At 34.0% G+C, this 18,936-nt stretch overlaps 1 protein-coding gene across 2 annotated transcripts in view; it reads right to left on the reverse strand.

Moving 5' to 3' along the window:
- The window catches only part of ADGRG7 (adhesion G protein-coupled receptor G7), a 114,121-nt gene that overhangs the window by 44,714 nt on the left and 50,471 nt on the right, over positions 1-18,936 (reverse strand). For both annotated transcript variants that reach the window (XM_073231760.1, XM_073231761.1), the window contains 5 exons: positions 15,890-16,050; positions 15,393-15,548; positions 12,951-13,063; positions 8,087-8,424; positions 822-918 (listed from right to left, as the gene is read on the reverse strand). In XM_073231760.1, the coding sequence (XP_073087861.1) occupies positions 822-918; positions 8,087-8,424; positions 12,951-13,063; positions 15,393-15,548; positions 15,890-16,050 (865 nt within the window). The remainder of the gene's footprint in view (positions 1-821; positions 919-8,086; positions 8,425-12,950; positions 13,064-15,392; positions 15,549-15,889; positions 16,051-18,936) is intronic.

Raw genomic sequence — 18,936 nt, forward strand, 5'->3', positions numbered from 1 at the left:
TATTTCTACAGTTGGACATGGTCAGCATTGGAAAAAGGTACGCACCCAAACACCATAGTCTTCCCTTGAGTGTACTTGCACATTTCCAAGGATTTTATTTTGATTTGAGTTAGTTTGGGACTTAAGGTGGAATTTTAGGATAAGAATAGTTGGAATATAAAATGAGAAGGGAGGATAAATTAAGGAGCAGCTGCCATTTAGTAGAAGAAATACATAAAGAGTTCATCTGAGATTTCTTCTCTCCCATCTCACATAAAAAGCTAATTTCAAACAGTCAGGTATTTCCATTATTAACAGTTGGTTATTTACTCCTGAGTTACAGAGAAATTTTATTATGTGTGATAAGTCATCATGAAAGATTCATTGTGATCATATCAACATAAAAATTTGTTCATAAGCATGGATAGTGCTCTTTCAGTTACATGAAATGGTTTCACACTTGCTTGACCCCTCACAGTAACCCCAGAGCAGGTATTACTATTACTATTACTCCCATTTCCTAGGCGAGAAAACTAAGATATTACTAAGAATCACACCTATATTGTGTCGTGTGATTTTCAGGTTCAAGATAAGAAAACAAATTTAATATAAGAATATTCAGATTTATAAATTTAAAAGGTAATCACTTCCTTTACAAAAGGATTTATCATAGGAAATTTTCATGTCATCATATTTAAAATGTATTTTCTTTGAGCATACCCACTTATAATATTGCAACTAGAAAGTGAGATTCTTATGTACAGTAATGACTGAGTTCAACATCGCTGGACAGTTATACTCTTTTATCAAAGAAATAAACATTTTAAAATATATAAACTCACATTTCCTCTTGCCGATACTCAAACTCCCATTGTAGATCATTCCCATTCAGAGAATAAATAATTCCCACTGTCAAAGCTACCACTACCGCAGGGACTCCTATGTAATAAGAAGGGACATAGAATTAATAATTTACCAAGACTGGGATTAACTACAAAAGGACATGAATGAATTATAGATATGACCCTTTTCGGGATGTATTGTTCTTACACTATAGACAATGCATTAAATGATCCTATAAATGTAGGTCAACAGTCAACATAATTTTCTGTTTTCCTTTTTCTGTAAGTGTTGAATTTATATACCAACCCTATACTTTCCTGATTCCTTTGTAACTGTTAGCACAATTTCCCTTTTTTAAATTGATGTATAGTTGACATACAATATTATATTAGTTACAGATGATCTTACAATTATAAACATTACAAAGTGTTCTCCACAGTAAGTGTAATTACCGTCCGTCATCATATGAAGTTATTACAATATTATTGGCTATATTCTCTATGTTGTAATTTTCATCCCTGTGACTTATTAGTTTCATAATTGGAAGTTTGTATCTCTTTATTGCCTTAATCTATTTCACCTTTCCCCTCACTTTCCCTCCCCTTTGGCACCCACTAGTTTGTTCTCTGTATTTATGAGCATATTTTGTTTTTTGTTTGGTGTTCATTTGTTTTGTTTTTTAGATTCCACATATAAGTGAAATCATGATGTTTCTCCTTTCCTGTCTCACTTATTTCATTCAGCATAATACCCTCCAGCTCCACCCATGTTGTAAATGGCAAAATTTCACTCTTTATTATGGATGAGTAATATTCCATTGTCTATATGTACCACTTCTTTTGAATTTTTGTTGTCATTTTTCTGTCTTATTTTTGGTACCACATCTTTATATATTCGTCTATGAATGGAGTTGTTTCCACATCTTGGCTATTATAAGTATGCAGAAATAGACATAGGGATGCATACATCTTCTTGAATTGCTGTTTTTGTTTTCTTTAGGTGGACAATCAAGCTCAACCCAGAAAGTGAATTCCTGAGCTGCATGATATTTTTAATTTTTTGTGAAGTCTCCATACTGCTTTCCATAGTGGCTGCACCAATTTGCAGTTTCACCAGGAGTGCACAAGAGTTCCCTTTTCTCCACATCCTGGCCAATGTCTTTTATTTCTTGACATTTTGATTCTAGCCATTCTGACTGGTGTGAGGTGAAAACACACTGTGGTTTTGATTTGCATTTTCCTGGTGATTAGAGGTGTCAAGTATTTTTTCATGTGTCTGTTGGACACCTGTATGTCATTTAGAAAAATGTCTATTCAGGTCCTCTGCCCATTTTTTAAATTAGGTTATTTGTTTTTCTGATGTTGACTTCTTTGTATATTTTGGATATTACCAAACTATCTTTGTTGGATAGCATTTAGAAATACCTTTTCCCATGCAAGAGGTTTCCCTTTCTTTTGTTGATGATTTCTTGGGCTGTATAGTTGCTAGTTTGATGTAGTCCTACTTGTTTATTTTTGCTTTTGTTTACCTTGCCTGGGGAGACATATACAGAGAAGGTTTCATAAGGCTGATGTCAGTAGTTTAGTTTACTGCCCATGTTTTATTTTATGAATTGTATAGTTTCAGGTCTAACATTTAGATCTTTAATCCATTTTGAGTTGATTTTTGTGCATGGTATAAGAAAGAGGTCCAGTTTCATTCTTTTGCATGTAGTAGTCCAGTTTTCCAAATATCAACTTATTAATGAGACTGTCTTTCTTTATTGTGTATTCTTGCCTCCTTTGTCATATATTAATTGACTATGTAAGTGTGGGTTTATTTCTGCACTCTTTATTCTATTCCATATGTTGCTGTGTCTACTTTTGTGCCAATTCCATGCTATTTTGATTTTTATAGCTTTGTAATATTGTTTAAAGTCACGGAGCATGTGCTCTCCAACTTTGTTCTTCTTAAGATTTCTTTGTCTGTCCAGAGTCTTTTGTGATTTCATACAAATTTTAGGATTATTTGCTCTAGTTCTGTGAAAAATGCCATTGGTATTTTGATAGGGATTGAACTGAATCTGTAGATTAGTTTGAGTAGTACAGCTATTTAAACAATATTAACTCCTGCAATCCATGAATATAGAATGTCTTTCCATTCATTTATATCAACTTTAATTTCTTTCATCAATGCCTTATAGTTTTTCAGAGTACAGGTCTTCCACATCCTTGGTTAAATTTGTTCCTAGGTACTTTATTCTATTTGATGCAATTGTAAATGGTATGGTTTTCTTAATTGTTCTAGTTCATTATTAATATATAGAAATGCAATAGATTTCTGTAAATTGATTTTGTAACCTGAGACTTCATTGAATTTATTTATTAGTCCTAACAACTTTTTGGTGGAGTCTTTATGGTTTTATATATACAATATGTCAAAATATGTCCTTTATAAATAGCAACAGTTTTATTACTTTCTTATCAATTTGGATACTATTTATTTCTTTTTCTTGTCTGATTGTTGTATATTTAGACTTCCAGTATTATGTTGAATAAAAGTGGTAAGAGTGGGCATTCCATATCTTGCTTCTGATCTTAGAGGGCAAAGCTTCCAACTTTTCCCCACTGAATGTGATGCTACCTGTGGGTTTGAGATATATGGCCTTTATTATGTCAGGTATGTTCCCTCTATACTTACTTTGTTAACTATTTTTGATGAACTGATGTTGAATTTTGTAAAATGCTTTTCTGCATCTATTGACATGATCACATGGTTTTATACTTCCTTTTGTTTTTGTGGTGTATCACATTGATTAATTTGCAGATGTTTGACCACTCTTGCATCCTTGGAATAAATCCTACTTGGTTGTGCTGAATGCATTTTTTGTATTTTTAAATTATATTTTGTAATATTATGTTGGAATAAATCCCACTTGGTTGTGCTGAATGCATTTTTTATATTTTTTAATTATATTTTGTTAATATTACATTGACAATTTTGGCATCTATGTTCATTAGGGATATTGGCTTGTAATTTCTTTTTTTTTTTTTTTTTGTAGTGTGTTTACCTGGTTTTGTTTTCAAGTTTATATTGGCCTTGTGGAATGATTTAGAAGCACTGCATCCTCTTCTATTTTTGGAGTAGTTTGAGAAAGATATATATAAACTCTTCTTTAAATGTTCCATAGAATTCACCTGTGAAGACTTTGGACATTTGTCACAAGTTTCTTTATTAGTGATTCAATTTCATTCCTAGTAATAGGTCTGTTCAGATTTTGTACTTCTTCCTTGTTCAGCCTTGGAAGATTATATGTTTCTAGGAATTTTCCATTTCTTCTAAGTTGTCCAGTTTGTTGACATAGAATTTTTCATAGTGATCTCATAATCCTTTGTATTTGTACAGTGTTGAGTAATTCCTCCTTTCATTTCTGATTTTATTTATTTGGATCCTCTTTTTTTTCCTTGATTAGTCTGGCTAAAAGTTTATTGATTTTGTTTTCTTTCCAAAGAACCAGCTCTTAGTTTCATTGATCCTTTCTATTCTTTTTTGTCTCTATTTCATTTGTTTCTACTCTGGATTTATTATTTTCTTCCTTCTAACTTTGGGCTTTGTTCTTCTTTTTCTGGTTCCTGAAGGTTCACCATTACACTGTTTATTTGAGATTTTCCTGTTTCTTGAGGTAGATTATTTGAGATTTTTCTTGTTTCTTGTTCTTGAAGTTTCTTCTTTCTTGTTTCTGTTTCACTATAAACTTCCCTCTTTTGCCTGACATGCTGTCTCTCAAAAATTTTGAACTACTATGCTTATAATTTCAGATGTCTCCAGGTAATTTTTATTTCTTCTTCAATTTCTTTGTTGACCCAGTGGCTTTTTTAGAATCATGTTGTTTAGCTCCCATGTGTTTGTGTTTTCCTAGTTCTTATAATTGATTTGCAGTTTCATACTGCTACAGTTGGAAAAGGCGCTTGATACGATTTCAATCTTCTTTAGTTTATTGAGGCTTGTTTTTTGGTCTAACATATGATCTATCCTGAAGAATGTTCCATGTGCACTTGAAAAGTATGAGTATTCTTCTTTTTTTGGATGGGATGTTCTGTATAAATCTGTTAAGTCCATGTTGTCTAATGTGTCACTTAAAGTCCCTGTTTCTTTATTAATCATCTGTTCTGGATGATCTATCCATTGATGTAAGTGAGGTGTTAAAGTTCCCTACAATTATTTCATTACTGTTAATTTCTCCCTATATGTCTATTGATATTTCTTCCATATATTTGGATGTGCCTATTGGGTGCATAGATATTTACAATTGTTATATTCTTTTGTTGGATTGATCCCTTTATCATTATGTAATGTCCTTGTCTCTTTTAAAGTTTATTTTGTCTATTCTGATATAAGTATTACTACCTCAGCTTTTCTTTCACTTCCATTCACATGGAGCATCTTTGTCCATTCTTTCACTTTCTGTCTGAATGTGTCTTTATGTATGAAGTGAGTCTCTTTTAGGCAGCATGAAAATGGGTCTTGGTTTTTATCCATTTAGTCACCCCTGTATTTTGATTATAGTTTTTAGGCCATTTGCATTTACAGAAATTATTGATAGGTATATACTTATTGCCATTTTGTTAATTGTTTTATGATTGTTTTTGTAGTTTTCTTCCTCTCTTGCTCTCTTCTCTTGTGAGTAATGACTCTCCTAAGTGTTGTGCTTGATATTATTTCTCCTTTTTTGTGTATCTATTATGGGTTTTGGTTTGTGGCTAGCTTGAGATTCATCTATAACATCCTAAGTATAGCAGTCTATATTGAGTTGATGGTCAGTAAGATTGAACACATTCTAAAAGCACTACATTTTGACCCCCCTCACTCCATGTTTTATGTATATGATGTCATATGTTATCTTTCATATTTGTGATTCCCTAATTTTTAGATATAATTGATTTTACTTCTTTTGTCTTATAACCTTCAGACTAGCTTTTAAGTTATTGATCTACTACCTTTACTATATGTCTGCTTTTATCAGCAAAATGTTTTCCTTTCATAATTTTCTTACTTTCAGTTATGGTCTTTTCCTCTTAAAGAAGTCCCTTTAACATTTCTAGTGTGGCCAGTTTAGTGGTGATGAACTCCTTTAATTTTTGTTTGTCTGAGAAACTTTATCTTTCCTTCAATTCTGAATGATAACTTTGACAGGTAGAGTATTCTTGGTTGTAGGTTTTTTTTTTTTCCTTTCAGCACTTTGAATATATGATGCTACTCCCTTCTAGCCTGCAAAATTTCTGCTAAAAAATCAGCTAATAGCCTTATGAGATTTCTCTTGTATGTAACTTCTTTTTTTTGGTGCTTTTAAGATTCTCTTTTTCTCTTTAACGTTTGCCATTTTAGTTATTATGTGTCTTGGTGTGGACCTCTTCAGGTTCACCTTGTTTGCGGCCCTCTGTGTTTCTTTGACCTAGATGTTGGTTTCCTTCTACAGTTTAGGGAAGTTTTCAGCTATTATTTCTTCAAATAAGTTTTCTGCCCCTTTCTCCCTCTCTTCTCCTACCAAGATCCCTATAAGACAAATGTTATTATGCTTGATAATGACCTAGAAGTCCCTTAACCTTTCCCCATGTTTTAGAATTCTCTTTCCTTTTTGCTGTTCAGCTTGAGTGCCTTCTACTACCTTCTGCATCCTGTAATCTGCTGTTGATTCCCTCTAGTGCATTTTTCACTTAAGTTATTGTATTCTTCAAATCTAATTGATTTTTAAAAATATTTTTCTATATCTTTGTTGAAGTTCTCACTGAGTTTATCCATTCTTTCCTCCAGACTGGTGAGAATCTATATGACCATATTTTGAACTGTTAATCAGGTAGATTGTTTGCCTGTGTTTTGTTTAGTCCCTTTTCTGAAGTTTCATCTTGCTTTCTCATTTGAAGCATATTCCTCCATCTCACTTTGTTTAATTTTTTGTGCCTCTGTGAATTAGGTGAAACAGCTACCTCTCCACTTATTGAAGGAGTAGGCTTGCGTAGGAACATTCCCTGTCTCGACTGCATATGCCTGGTGGCTTTGGCTGGCTGGCTGGAGCTGTAGTGGTTGTGGGTCCAGTGGTCCTAGAGCATTCCAGGCTGGGGTAACCCTGGCAGTATGACAGGAGCTAAAGTAGGCATGGGTTAGGGGGTCTCAGGGTACTTTTCACAGGGGTGCCTTGGCAAGACAGCTGGTGCTGAAGAGGGTGTGGGCCAGGAGTGTCCCAGGGTGATTTGTGTTTGGCACACCTTGTCAAGACAGCCTGAGCTATACTGGGGACAGGCTGGGGATGTCTCAGCACGCACTGCACTATTGTTGCCTTGGTGGGACAGCTGGAGCTGGTATGGGCTGGAGGCCCAGGGCTCACTGAGGCAGCAAGCCAGCTGAAGCCCACAGATCTTGTTCCCAGATGTATTATCAAGGCACAGGGGGAATATAACATTGGTTATGCCAGCATCTCCAACCCCAGAAGAAAGAGTCCCAGGAGTTCCCCAACCATGTGGCAGATGCTCTAGGGTTAGTAAATTGGTTTCTTTCACTTATATTGTAGTTGCCCTTAAAACTGCATTTTTTTCCTGTTCCCCAGAGCACGTGAATCTGTATATGGATACCTCAGTGACATCCCTCCCTACTGCAGTTCCTAGCATTGGGGGTGGGGCTCCCATCGTGACTGGGTCTCCATCTCTCCTGCCATTCTCATTCAACCAGCCTTCAGTTCTTCAGCAGGAATTACTCTATACATAGGTGTAAAATGGGTTCATCTGTAGGAGGAGGAGAAACCAAGGTCTTCCTATACTACCATCTTGGCCTGGTCCTCCCACAGTTTCCACTCTTAAATGACCTAATTCCTCTTTTACCTGAATAAATTTAAGTTTAGATATCACTAAACTAATTCTCCTTTTCTGGAAACCAGTGAATTTTTCAAATTATTTTTCTTAAAGAGTCACTCTGATTTTCTTGAAATATTTCTTCTAAAATGCTAGGAATTTAATTATACATGGTCTAAATCAAATTAGTAGAGATACTAAAGGAAAGCAGCATCTTGAAGTCAGCATATGATGCATCTAGCACAGCTGCCTCAATCACATTTGCCTCCTTCACCCGTGTATGAGCCCCTAGGCAGAAGGCAGTCTTCGTGATTGTTAGATTTTCCATGTACCCTGCCTCAAGGCCTTGGCCTTGTAGTATTAGGCTTTCAATAGGCTTTTGTTTAAATTAAATTATTTCAACAAAATCAAACTCCTGAGTAAGTGGAGAAGCAAACACTTACCCCATCCAATTAAAGAGATGAACAGAGTGAAACGTTGAGGAAGTGGTTTCATGGTCCGAATTAGAAGGAAATAGAGCTGTGCAGCGTTGAGTCCAGACCAGGTGAATGTTGCTAACAGAAAATAATGCATCAAGGCAGCAATCACAGTGCATGTGGGATTGGAGTAGACTATAATGTCTTGTGCAGGCACTTCATTCTTATTGTCATTAATGCTGGTATCACTTGTCTTTAAGTTCTTATTGGAGTTTTCAATTCCAAACACAAAGAAGAGATTAAAAATCAACATTGACATGCACAGACTGACCAATACCCAGGTTACTGAGGTTTTTCTGCCTTTCCTGAAAGAAAATTAATTAATTAATTTATAAACAAAACAACTGCAAAAAATAAACTCTAGTGAAATTGTGAGGGAACAAAAGAATATTATTACCCCAATGTAAATCCAGGTTATAGCCCAGAGGGGCGGCTAAAAAATCTACCTTCCCAACTACACCAGAAAGGCATACTCTCCTCTTACCTCATTTCCACAAACTGAGTTAGAGAAAACAAGTTGAGAGATCCTTTCTTGAAACTATATTCTAATCAAAGATGATAGTTGTTCTCCAGAGTTGGCCCTCAGTGAACTCTACTTCCTGTATTCACATCCCATGTAGTCCCCTTCTAAGGCTGACCTGTGACTTGTTCTGACTAATAGAATACAACAGAAGACCTGGAGGCCAGGGCCAACTTGTCCATTAGACACAGTAGTGCTCAGGGTTCATAATACATTTTATGATCCACAGCAAGGTTTGGACTTTTTTTTAAACCAGAAGGGGGAAACAAATGAATTTCTAGGTCAAAGAAAAAATTGGAGAGGAAGTGTCCCAAAAAGAAAAAAATACCAAGGGCCCATAAGGATCATAATAAGCTTCCTCTTTTGTGCTGCTAAAGTACTGGGCCACCATGTAAAAAGTCCAGCTATCCTGGAAATGCTCTGAGACTATATGGAGAGGGAATTAGGTCTAGCTGTCCCAGCATCCTGGGTGAGCCCCCAAATGACTCCAATCCCAGACACCATTGCCTGCAGTCTCATAGGAGACCCTCAGCAAGACCAGTAGAACCAATCATCCAGCTAAGCCTAGTCAAGCCACAGAATCATCAGAAATAACAAACTGTTGTTTCAGGCCACTAAGTTTTAGGGCAGTTTTCAATACCCCAAGAGACAATGCACTGTACTCGAGATTTGCAAGCACATACAAAGGCTATCTGTAGGAAAGTTCTAAATGGATTTATTAAAAATCGTAATAGGAAACTATTGCACATTAGTAGATGAACCCATGTTCAAATGTAGGGAAAGTGTCTGCAGTTTTGTAAATTATTTTTTAAAATCATGTATAAATTTTAAAACAATAAATCCAACTATAATTTTAAACTAAGCAAAAATACCAAGTTAAATAAACCTTAAATTAAGTAAAAATACTTAATGTTTGTTTCAAGGCTTATTGCTACTAATGATATTCTTCATAATTTGAGCAGACTGATGATTGCTCTTTCTGTAAATGATTTATACTAAACAAAATTTCATGTGTCTTTTCTGTACAACATTACAGAACACTTTTCCACAGAGTCTCTCCCAAGGACTAGGGTTCCAAAGATCATACTTTAAGAAATAGTTGCTGAGAGTCAAATGGTCAAGATTCTAAATAGGTCTTTTATTGTAAAACATGCCCAAGGACTGCTGCTTCATTTGAAGATATAATTTCTGGGTGTAGAAACAAGTGCTCTTTAAAACTTTTTTTTCTTCTTCTTCTTCTCATATTTACTTAAGATGTTTGCTAAAAAAGGACAGCTTTTTTCATTTCGTTTGGAATATGGCATTGTTTACCAGTAGTCTTCAGAGGGCACTGTAGAGTATGTGTGTACTTCACATACACACATGTATGCACATTTATTTCACATGTGTGTATATTCTGTGATGATCCATGTGTATATTTTCAGATTGGCAGAGAATACAAGGTTGCTCATAATGATATTGATCTCAAATATGAGGTATGATATTCTCTCTACTGTGCATGTATTCTTTCCCTTACTGTTTAAAGGCAGATGTGTCCTTAAATCCCCTCTAATGACATATTGCAATTCTGTCTATAATTCACAGGGAGAACAGGCTATTTTCATATAGCCTGGATATTCTGAATATTACTATCTGTACAGTATTATTATATGCACAGAAACGTATAGTATATGGATACTATATATAATACATATACATATATATGTTTGTATGTATATACATATATATAATATATATTATATGGGAACCTGCCCTTGAAAAAAGAAAACTATTTGGATTCAGGATTTAGAAACAATTCAATTTTGGTTTTGTTTCCTGATGGGTTTTTGGTGACATTTACAGCAGCAAAACTGCTAAGAAACATGTTGATAGAGGATGAAAAAAAAAATTCAGCGATAACTGGAAAGAGTGAGATTTTAGGCAAAAAAAAAAAAGAGTTACACAGTGTGGTAATGGCAGATAGGACAAATATAGGCACCAATTCATTTTACAGTGACAGAATTTTAATAATATGGCATGTAATTCTCATTCAAGGCACTTACCACAATTTGTAATTATGTACTTATTTCCATATGTATTTGTATAGTATCTGTCTTCCCGCTGAGAATGTAAATGCCATGAAATGGGAACTTACCTGTCCTTTCATAGTTTTGTATTCAGTCCTCACATAGTTGGCCATACTAAGCACTCAATATAAAAATTTTAAATGAATGGTAAGAGACTCATTAAGTGTGAAAGACAAAAGTAGGAATCAAAGATAATTCTGTTTCTTTGGACAAATGACTGATTCTAAATATGGGACAGAAAAGGTGAAAGATGTGCCTGGGTCATCTTGCCCTGCCTAAAATAATTAGTGTGTCAAGACTGACAAGGACATGGCACAACAACAGAAGGGACTCCCTCTGTTTGCTCTGAAGAGTACGCCTCTCTTCAAAGAGCACAGTGACTGTACATAGAAAGAATGATGAATTAGAAAATCATGATTCTCAACCACTAATGTAATAATATATTCCAGTAAGAATCAAAGTATTACCCCATTGATTAGCTATTATTTACAAAGGGGAAAACATGAGCATTTGTAGCATAGAAATCTGGCAGATACCACTTTAAACAAGGAATCAACCAATAATAGGACAAACTAATATCATGAACTTTTTGCTGTGTCACACTGAGAAAAGGCTTAATAATTTAGCACCCTCATCAAAAAATATTTCTCTGGTGTCGAATCATGAGGAAAATTTCAGACAAATCCTAAGTTGTAGAATATTCTACCTTCCACAAAATAACTGACATGAGTATTTCAGAAGTTTTAATGTCATGTAAGACCAAAACAAACAAGAAAAGGAGAGAAATTATTCTGGGCTAAGGAGACTAAAAATACCTGACAACTAAATACATTGAGGAGGGGAGGAAACAGCTATAATGGGCATTACAGGGACAACTGGAGAAATCTGAATATGGATTGTGTACTAACATGATAATATTATATTTATGTTAAACTACTTGAGTTAAGTGTCCTGAGTGAAGATAATGGTATTATACTATGTAGGGGAATGTTCTTGCTCTTAGGAGATGCATCTTGAAGAAATTAGAAAAAACAGTCATGATGTCTACAACTTATTTTCAGATTTTCAGGAAAAAAAAGAGATAAAGCAAAATATTAATAATTAGTGAACTAAGTGAAAGTTATATGGGTGTTTAGTGTTCTCCTTCAACTTTTCTGTAGGTTTTTAATTTTTTAATAAGACTTCAGGAAAATATTTTAAATGGCAATACCTTTAAAATTTACACGTATAATATAAAATTACACATTGGAATCGACACATCTGAGAAAACAGTTGTGAAGGAATTTGGAAGGCAGAAATAATTTTGAACAAAAAATGAGTACATCTTGAGTTTGAGAGTAGAGCCAGGTAGGAATGCTCAATAGACCCATTAATTCTACAGATATTCCTCTACTGTGGGCCAGGTATTATGCTTAGCCCTGGGAATTCAGTGATGAAATTAAAACAAAACAAATAAGAGCGACAACAAAATCGGGCTATGTAACTGTCCTCATCAATTTTCATGCTGATGGGAAAACAGAGAGTATACAATTAAACTAATAAATAACAAGTTTATATTTACAGATTATTAAAAATAAAGCATATGAAAAAACATAACAAGTGCTATGCAAAATTGGACCTTGAGTAAGAAGGTCTAGGTGGAGAGAGATGTGTTTATAGGTAATTTTTTAAATTAAAGTATCATTGATATACAATCTTATGATGGTTTCAAATACACAACACTGTGGTTCAACAGTTACTCATATTATCAAGTCCTCACCCTCTCCAGTGCAGTCACTGTTACAGGTAATTTCTTTCAGTTAGATATTTTTTTAACTATGGAATTAAAAATCTAAAAAATTTCAACATTTGAAAACTTAATACATTTTTTAATTCATTTTATTTTCAAAAACTTGCCATTTAGCAATGTTTCTTTCTTTTATAAATGCAAATTGGTAGGTATGGTTCTTTTCGACACAAAAGAACTGTGGCATTAATAAGCTACAGGACCATATTAGTTTTACATGACAAACTTGTATGTAATTTTCCTTCAAAGTACGTACCACAATTTATAATTACATATTTATTTGTGTGTATTTCTCAACCTCTCCAGGACTGGGTGTCCTCTTCTATAAAATGAGCGTGTTAAACTAAATTTTATTTCCTTTCTAGTTCCAAGAGATTGTATTCTAATGAGAATATGCTCAGAGGAAATAATAACAGGGTAGCAATTTCTCTCTTGACAAGAGCCTGCTTCCCTTCTTACCTGGTGACAATCTGAAATACAATTGTGAGAGCCAGACCGGTAATGGACAGTGCACATCCAACGTTGGACATTATGTCTAGTGATTCAGGATATTTATATGTCTTTCTGAAACTCTGCAAAATAAATTAAGACTCATATTTTTAAATAACTATTCCTAAAATGTCTATGAGAGTTATCCCAAGTTATGTTGGTCAAAATAACCAGATAGTTGCCAGATATGTCTTCTTTTTATAAAACTGTTGATTTACTCAAAAAAGGAAATAACCCCTATCTCTAAGCAGTTTACATGGAGTAGAAGATTGAGAACAGTTACATAACTAATCAGATAGGGAAAATATATATACTTTTCCTCAGTGTCTTGCATCAAAGTTGTTTGGATCAGGTCTGAATTAGCTAGAGTTGCTTCATTTACTCCTTACCTTATTTTTATGTGTAACTATAACCCAAGGGGAAATCTGCATATTTCAGCTAATGCACTAAAAAATATAATGATGCAGAAATATTTCTATGGACATGGAAAGAGTTTCATATGATCCTGTTAATTCTTTTAAAAGAGGTCTCATTTTTGTGTGCTATATCTACATCTATTCCATTTGTTATATATTCATAGAAAAGTATATTCCATGTAAGTATGTACTCTTAGAAATGTGGAGAGGTAATAATAGTGGTCACCATTTGGGTAGGAGACATATAATTCTTTTTGCTTGTCTGCACTTTTAATTTTTTTAATTGTTAAAATTAGAAAAGCAAAATATGCTTATCTATAAAATATGAAAGTAATATAAAAACATAATTAAAAAAGCATAGTTTTCTCTTTACTGCCTGCCACCCCATATCATACCTTACTTCTTAAAATCTCTCTTTTCCAGAGGTGACCATTTTCTATGTGCTTTCAAATATTTTCTGTCTCCTTCACAAATATATAGGAGTTTGTTAGCATAATAAGACTTCTCAAATTGCTATTTTAAGTAACCATGAACATCTTTCCATATCAGTGTACTTCTGCTCAGTAGGTAAGCTTTCATACTTTATTCAGTGAATATGTGTTACTTTTTGTAGAAAGAAAATAAATGTTTTTAAAAGTAATAAAACAAGAATTTCATGTTACTTCCTGTTTGCACTATATTGAGTAGAGAACAAAGAATCACAGACTACATAGATCTTCAGATCTTTGTAATCATCTATTCATTTAGCACCTGTATGTTCTTACTTTGTCTGTACAATTCTAATCTAATTTTTCTTAAAACTTCACAACCCAAAACTAATTACAAGTGTAAGTACGTAGGCATTTAGGCAGACTCAGATACTAGTGAGAAGAATGCCTGACCTCAAAAAAGGAGAAAAAACTACAACAATGCAGTCTGTGTCATTTAATATGTACAGCAGTCTGAGTTTTACACAGCTACTGAAAGGTATTAATGATCTAAAGATATCAAAAAACTTAAAACTTTATCTTTATATTTTCTTATTGAGAAAGCAGATCTCTCTGTAATATGTTAGAAAATAATCAAAATAAGAAAGGGTTGATCAGTAAAATAAGAAAGCTAGTTATCTCAAAAAATCTTATAAAGCATATTCTGTAACTTGGTATTCTTTGTTGTACCAGTATGTTCTGATCTCCACTGGCCTCCCAAATATGGTTACATCAAAACTACTGGGGAATGAACACATCTTTTTCTCTTTGGGAGAGTCATAGGGTCAATAGTCCCTTAACAAGAGTGAGACATTTTATCCCTCCTCAGGGCATTGCATATAAAAACATTCCTTCAAGTATTTAAACAAACATTTTTGGTTTCACCAGGATAATAAGTTTCTGAAATGAAACAAACAGAAGCCCCTCTTCTTAAAAGGGTCAGCCCAAGGACTTTCAGAGGTGTACTTATAGCTAAGTGTTATCAGTTACTTGTACAGGGTAGCTTTGGAGTTAAGACTTAGAGAAATACATAGGGGAACTATGGTACAAATTGAATGAATTCAAGAGCTTTTCCTCTTATATCTTCTAGAATAAGTTTAGTAACTTGGATTATTCCAATGGAAAAAGCTTTGGGTAACTTATTTAAACTGACCATACTTAAGTATGTATTGAATCTGTTTCCAGCACACAGCCTTAACTCTGGCTATAAAACTCCAGGCTTCAGAACACGAGAATGAGTTAAATGGGATAAAATCTGTCAGCTCCTCTTTTGCACATGTGATCCCTTCTCATTATTAGATACACAATGTCGAACTCATCTATCCTGAAATCATACAGCAAAAAACTATTCTACTTGCCTATCCCAGCACTTCTCTTTTAATCCTGTCACTCTGTTCCCTGTCTTTCTATTTCATCTGAATAGAGTAGCTGTGTAAACTGGACACTAAAGTTGTCTCCAACCAGCACAGAGCAGAATTGTGTATAAGGGAAAATCTTCTCTGGAAAGAGATCACTATTTATGTCCTTACCATTAATACAGCAAAATTAGTAGTATGGTTGCAGGAGCAGTTCAGGAATTTATCAGTGCTACTGACTTTTTGACAGCCGTATGTGTCCCAATCCTTCTTGTAAAAATTCCAATAGACACAGGCATAGGAATGGAGTTGGAATTCTTGTTGGTTATACTGTGAATTGATAAGACAATTGCAACTGATTTTTTTAAATGCTTAATCAAGCAGAAAAGATTAAATAAGATAAGCATATGAGAAATCAATTAGATATGTACTAAGCATAGTATCTTCTTCATTATAGATTAGAGAGGGAAAAAAGGGATTAAAAAATTCAAATTAGTTGATTTTACAGTTTGCTACTTTGACAAAAATAGATAGATGGGGGTAAGGTTTAAATAAAAATTTTCAAAGCATCTTTCAAAGAGTTTTCTGTGGGTTTCTTTTGCCCCAACTATCCCTGCCTTTGTGATCAAGAGTGGGCAAAATACTTTGTTTCTGTCAATGGAAAAACTCACCTTTGGACTAAAGACCATTTTAACAGTACTTGGAGCTCTCTCAATTTTCTTAGTGCTGCTTGAGATAATTTTTTGAGTAAAATTTGATTTAGCTTTAAAGGTTTTTGATTGGAAAAGCTTGTTGTTTTGATACACTACAAAACCACATGCCTGACTGTTACCTATGAGGTAAAACAAAAAAAAAGATATTAAAATCAATAAATGACCCCTAGGGTAAACAAAAAACAAAGTTCTATGTCATTTTTTAACTGCATGGCTGCTTTATATTTAAGAAAAGTACAGTAAAAATGGTTTGGTGACAGAACCTTTAATTAATTGCAGTATGTAAATAATATATATAACCTGCTTTGGCCCTTCTACCTCCACTAATTTTTTTTCCTGAGGTTCAGATTCCTTACTTTCTAAAGAGGAACAAAAATTTCTGCCTAGTCCATTCAAGAAGTTATTTTGAGTATCTTATGTATAAAATAAACATCTTGCTAATTATACAGTGAGACAGAGTGAATGTGACATGCCGGTAACCCAAAGCCCATGTTGCTTTCCCCACTGATAAGAAACCAGACAAGAAATAGCGAAGAGTGAATATCAAGACAGCTGTGCCTAGAAAAGTGCTCCATGAGATCTGTCTCCTGGTTCAAACAGACTGAGCAGGGACCAGTCTATTATCACAGAGCCATGGGCTCAAGTTGTACATATCAGGGATTGGAGCCATACACTGTCCATCATCTTGAACTATCTATTTCCTGACAATCATGGGCTTTGCCCAAGGCTGGAAAACAATTGTGACATGTTTCTTTGGGATACTGGAAAAAGTGGTCAGCTGTTCCTCAGAAATCTTAGACGGGCAAGGCCACAGCAGCAGTGGTCAAGCACCCACTTCAGGAATGCCTCCTAACACTTTACACAACTGTTGACCATATTTAAAACAAGGGGAGAAAAAACAGTAAGTATTCATTTTAACTGAATTAATTCCCCAAACTCTGCTGTCTTTTACAAGTGATACACAGAAAACTAAAACAGTGGCAGAGAGACCAGCCTATTCCGGTCATGTGATTTGAGGAGGAGGCAGGCCCTGGCAGCTCCTAAAAAGCCCTGCACAGCCAGCCATGGTGCTCCATCCTCTACCTGGAAATAAAAACATTGGTTTCTGGGGGTTTTCACAGCACATTGACCTCAGTAAATTTTTCATCCAGAACACTAGATGACAAAGTTAACTCTATAAATGTAATGACTTCCTTTTATTATGCTCTTTTTAAAATAAAAGAATGATAAGCTTGATGTAAAATTCAAATTCATAGAAGCATAAAAGTAAAAAAAAATGAAAGTCCCTGGTCATTCCTCTCCCCATTCCTACAGTATTTTGGTCATTTACTAGAAATCATCATTCTCATCTAGATATTCAGATTCATTATTTTATAGTTGTTAAAAATCTCCATATTTCTGGATGTACCTCCTTTGGTTCATTTGTCTTTTCCCTCCTTCCCTCCCTCTCTCTCTCCCTTCCTCCCTCCCTCCCTTCCTCCCTTCCTTCCTTCCTTCCTCTTTCTCTTTTCTTGATCAGATATGTCAGAAGCTTGCCTACTTCATTAATCTTTTCATGGAACCAATTTTTCATTTTGTTAATCAAGTCTAACATTTATTAACTTCTACATTTATTAATTTATACCCTTATATTTTTAATTCCTTCATTCTAGCTTTCTTTGTAGTAATTTTATTTTTTATGCTTCTTTAGCTGAATGTTTAGTTCATTTTTGAACAATTCATTTATTTTCTAATAAATTTTGTAAAGGATACATATTTTCCTTTAAATACCTCTTTGTCCATATCCCATAGGTTTTGATATGTATTATTTTCATTTCCATCAGTATTCAAGTAATTTTTAATGTGCACTTTGATTTCTTTTCTAACAATGATGTTTTAAAATTTCTAATTGGGTAAAATTTTGGATAGTCTTTTGTGATACATTTCTAGTTTTATTGCATTGTGGTAAGAAACTACGTTCCCTGTAACTTTTATTTTACAAAATGTGTCAGTTTTTCTAGGTGGTCTAATGTCAGTTTTTGAAGCATTCCATGAATATTTGAAAAGAATTTTTATCATCTGTTTTCTATAAATAAAATAACAAACATACTCAAATGTATATAAAGGTCAAGCTTAGTAGTCATTTTTTTGTCTAGTTGATCTGCAATTTCTGGGACAGCTGTACTAAAATATGTTCCTATGATAGTGATTTGGTCAATGTGTCCCTATATTTCCAATAATTTTTGTTTATACATTTTGGCGATGCTTCAGGAAGGGAACAAAGAATTAAAACATAAATAATCTTGGAGATTGAATTAAATCAATATAAAAATATGTTCCTTACAATCTAATCTAGCCTCTGTCTCTTAAGTGTTTTTTAGCTCATTTGAATATATCAATAGTTTATATGAAACAAAAAAATTAGATTTTATCTTACAACAAACACAAGCATAAATTCTAGGTTTACTGAAGACCTTAACGTACATACAAACACTAAACACACACAGTAGAAAATATAGGATTCTATCATTGTGACTTTAGCATAGGGAAGGACTTCTTTTAAAGAGTACCAATTATAGAGGAAAAGACTGATATATTGGATTGCATTATAAATTGAAACTTTGGTATTGCAAAAGATATCAAAACCAAGCAAAAGAGAGCTACAGGGTGGAGGAAAGATGTTTGCAACTTATGTACCAATGAAGAATTAGTATCCAGAATGTGTAAAGAATTTCTAATGACCAATAAGAAAAAGACAAGCAATCCAACAGAAAAATGACCATAGTGTTTGAACAAACAAGTCACTGAGTAGGAAATCAGAATATCTAATAAACATGTGGAAAGATGCTCAAGTAAACAAAGAGAAAAATCTAACATACCATTGAGCTTTAAGCAGCAAAACGAAAATAAAAATGCCTACATCATATTAATCAGAAAAGAGAAAGCTTAAAAAAGCTTGATAACACATGGATGAATCTCCAAAAAAGTAGGTTAAGTTAAAATAAGTAAGTTCCATGCAACATGAT

This window comes from Manis javanica, chromosome 3 (assembly GCF_040802235.1).
Source record: "Manis javanica isolate MJ-LG chromosome 3, MJ_LKY, whole genome shotgun sequence".
Taxonomy (NCBI): domain Eukaryota; kingdom Metazoa; phylum Chordata; class Mammalia; order Pholidota; family Manidae; genus Manis; species Manis javanica.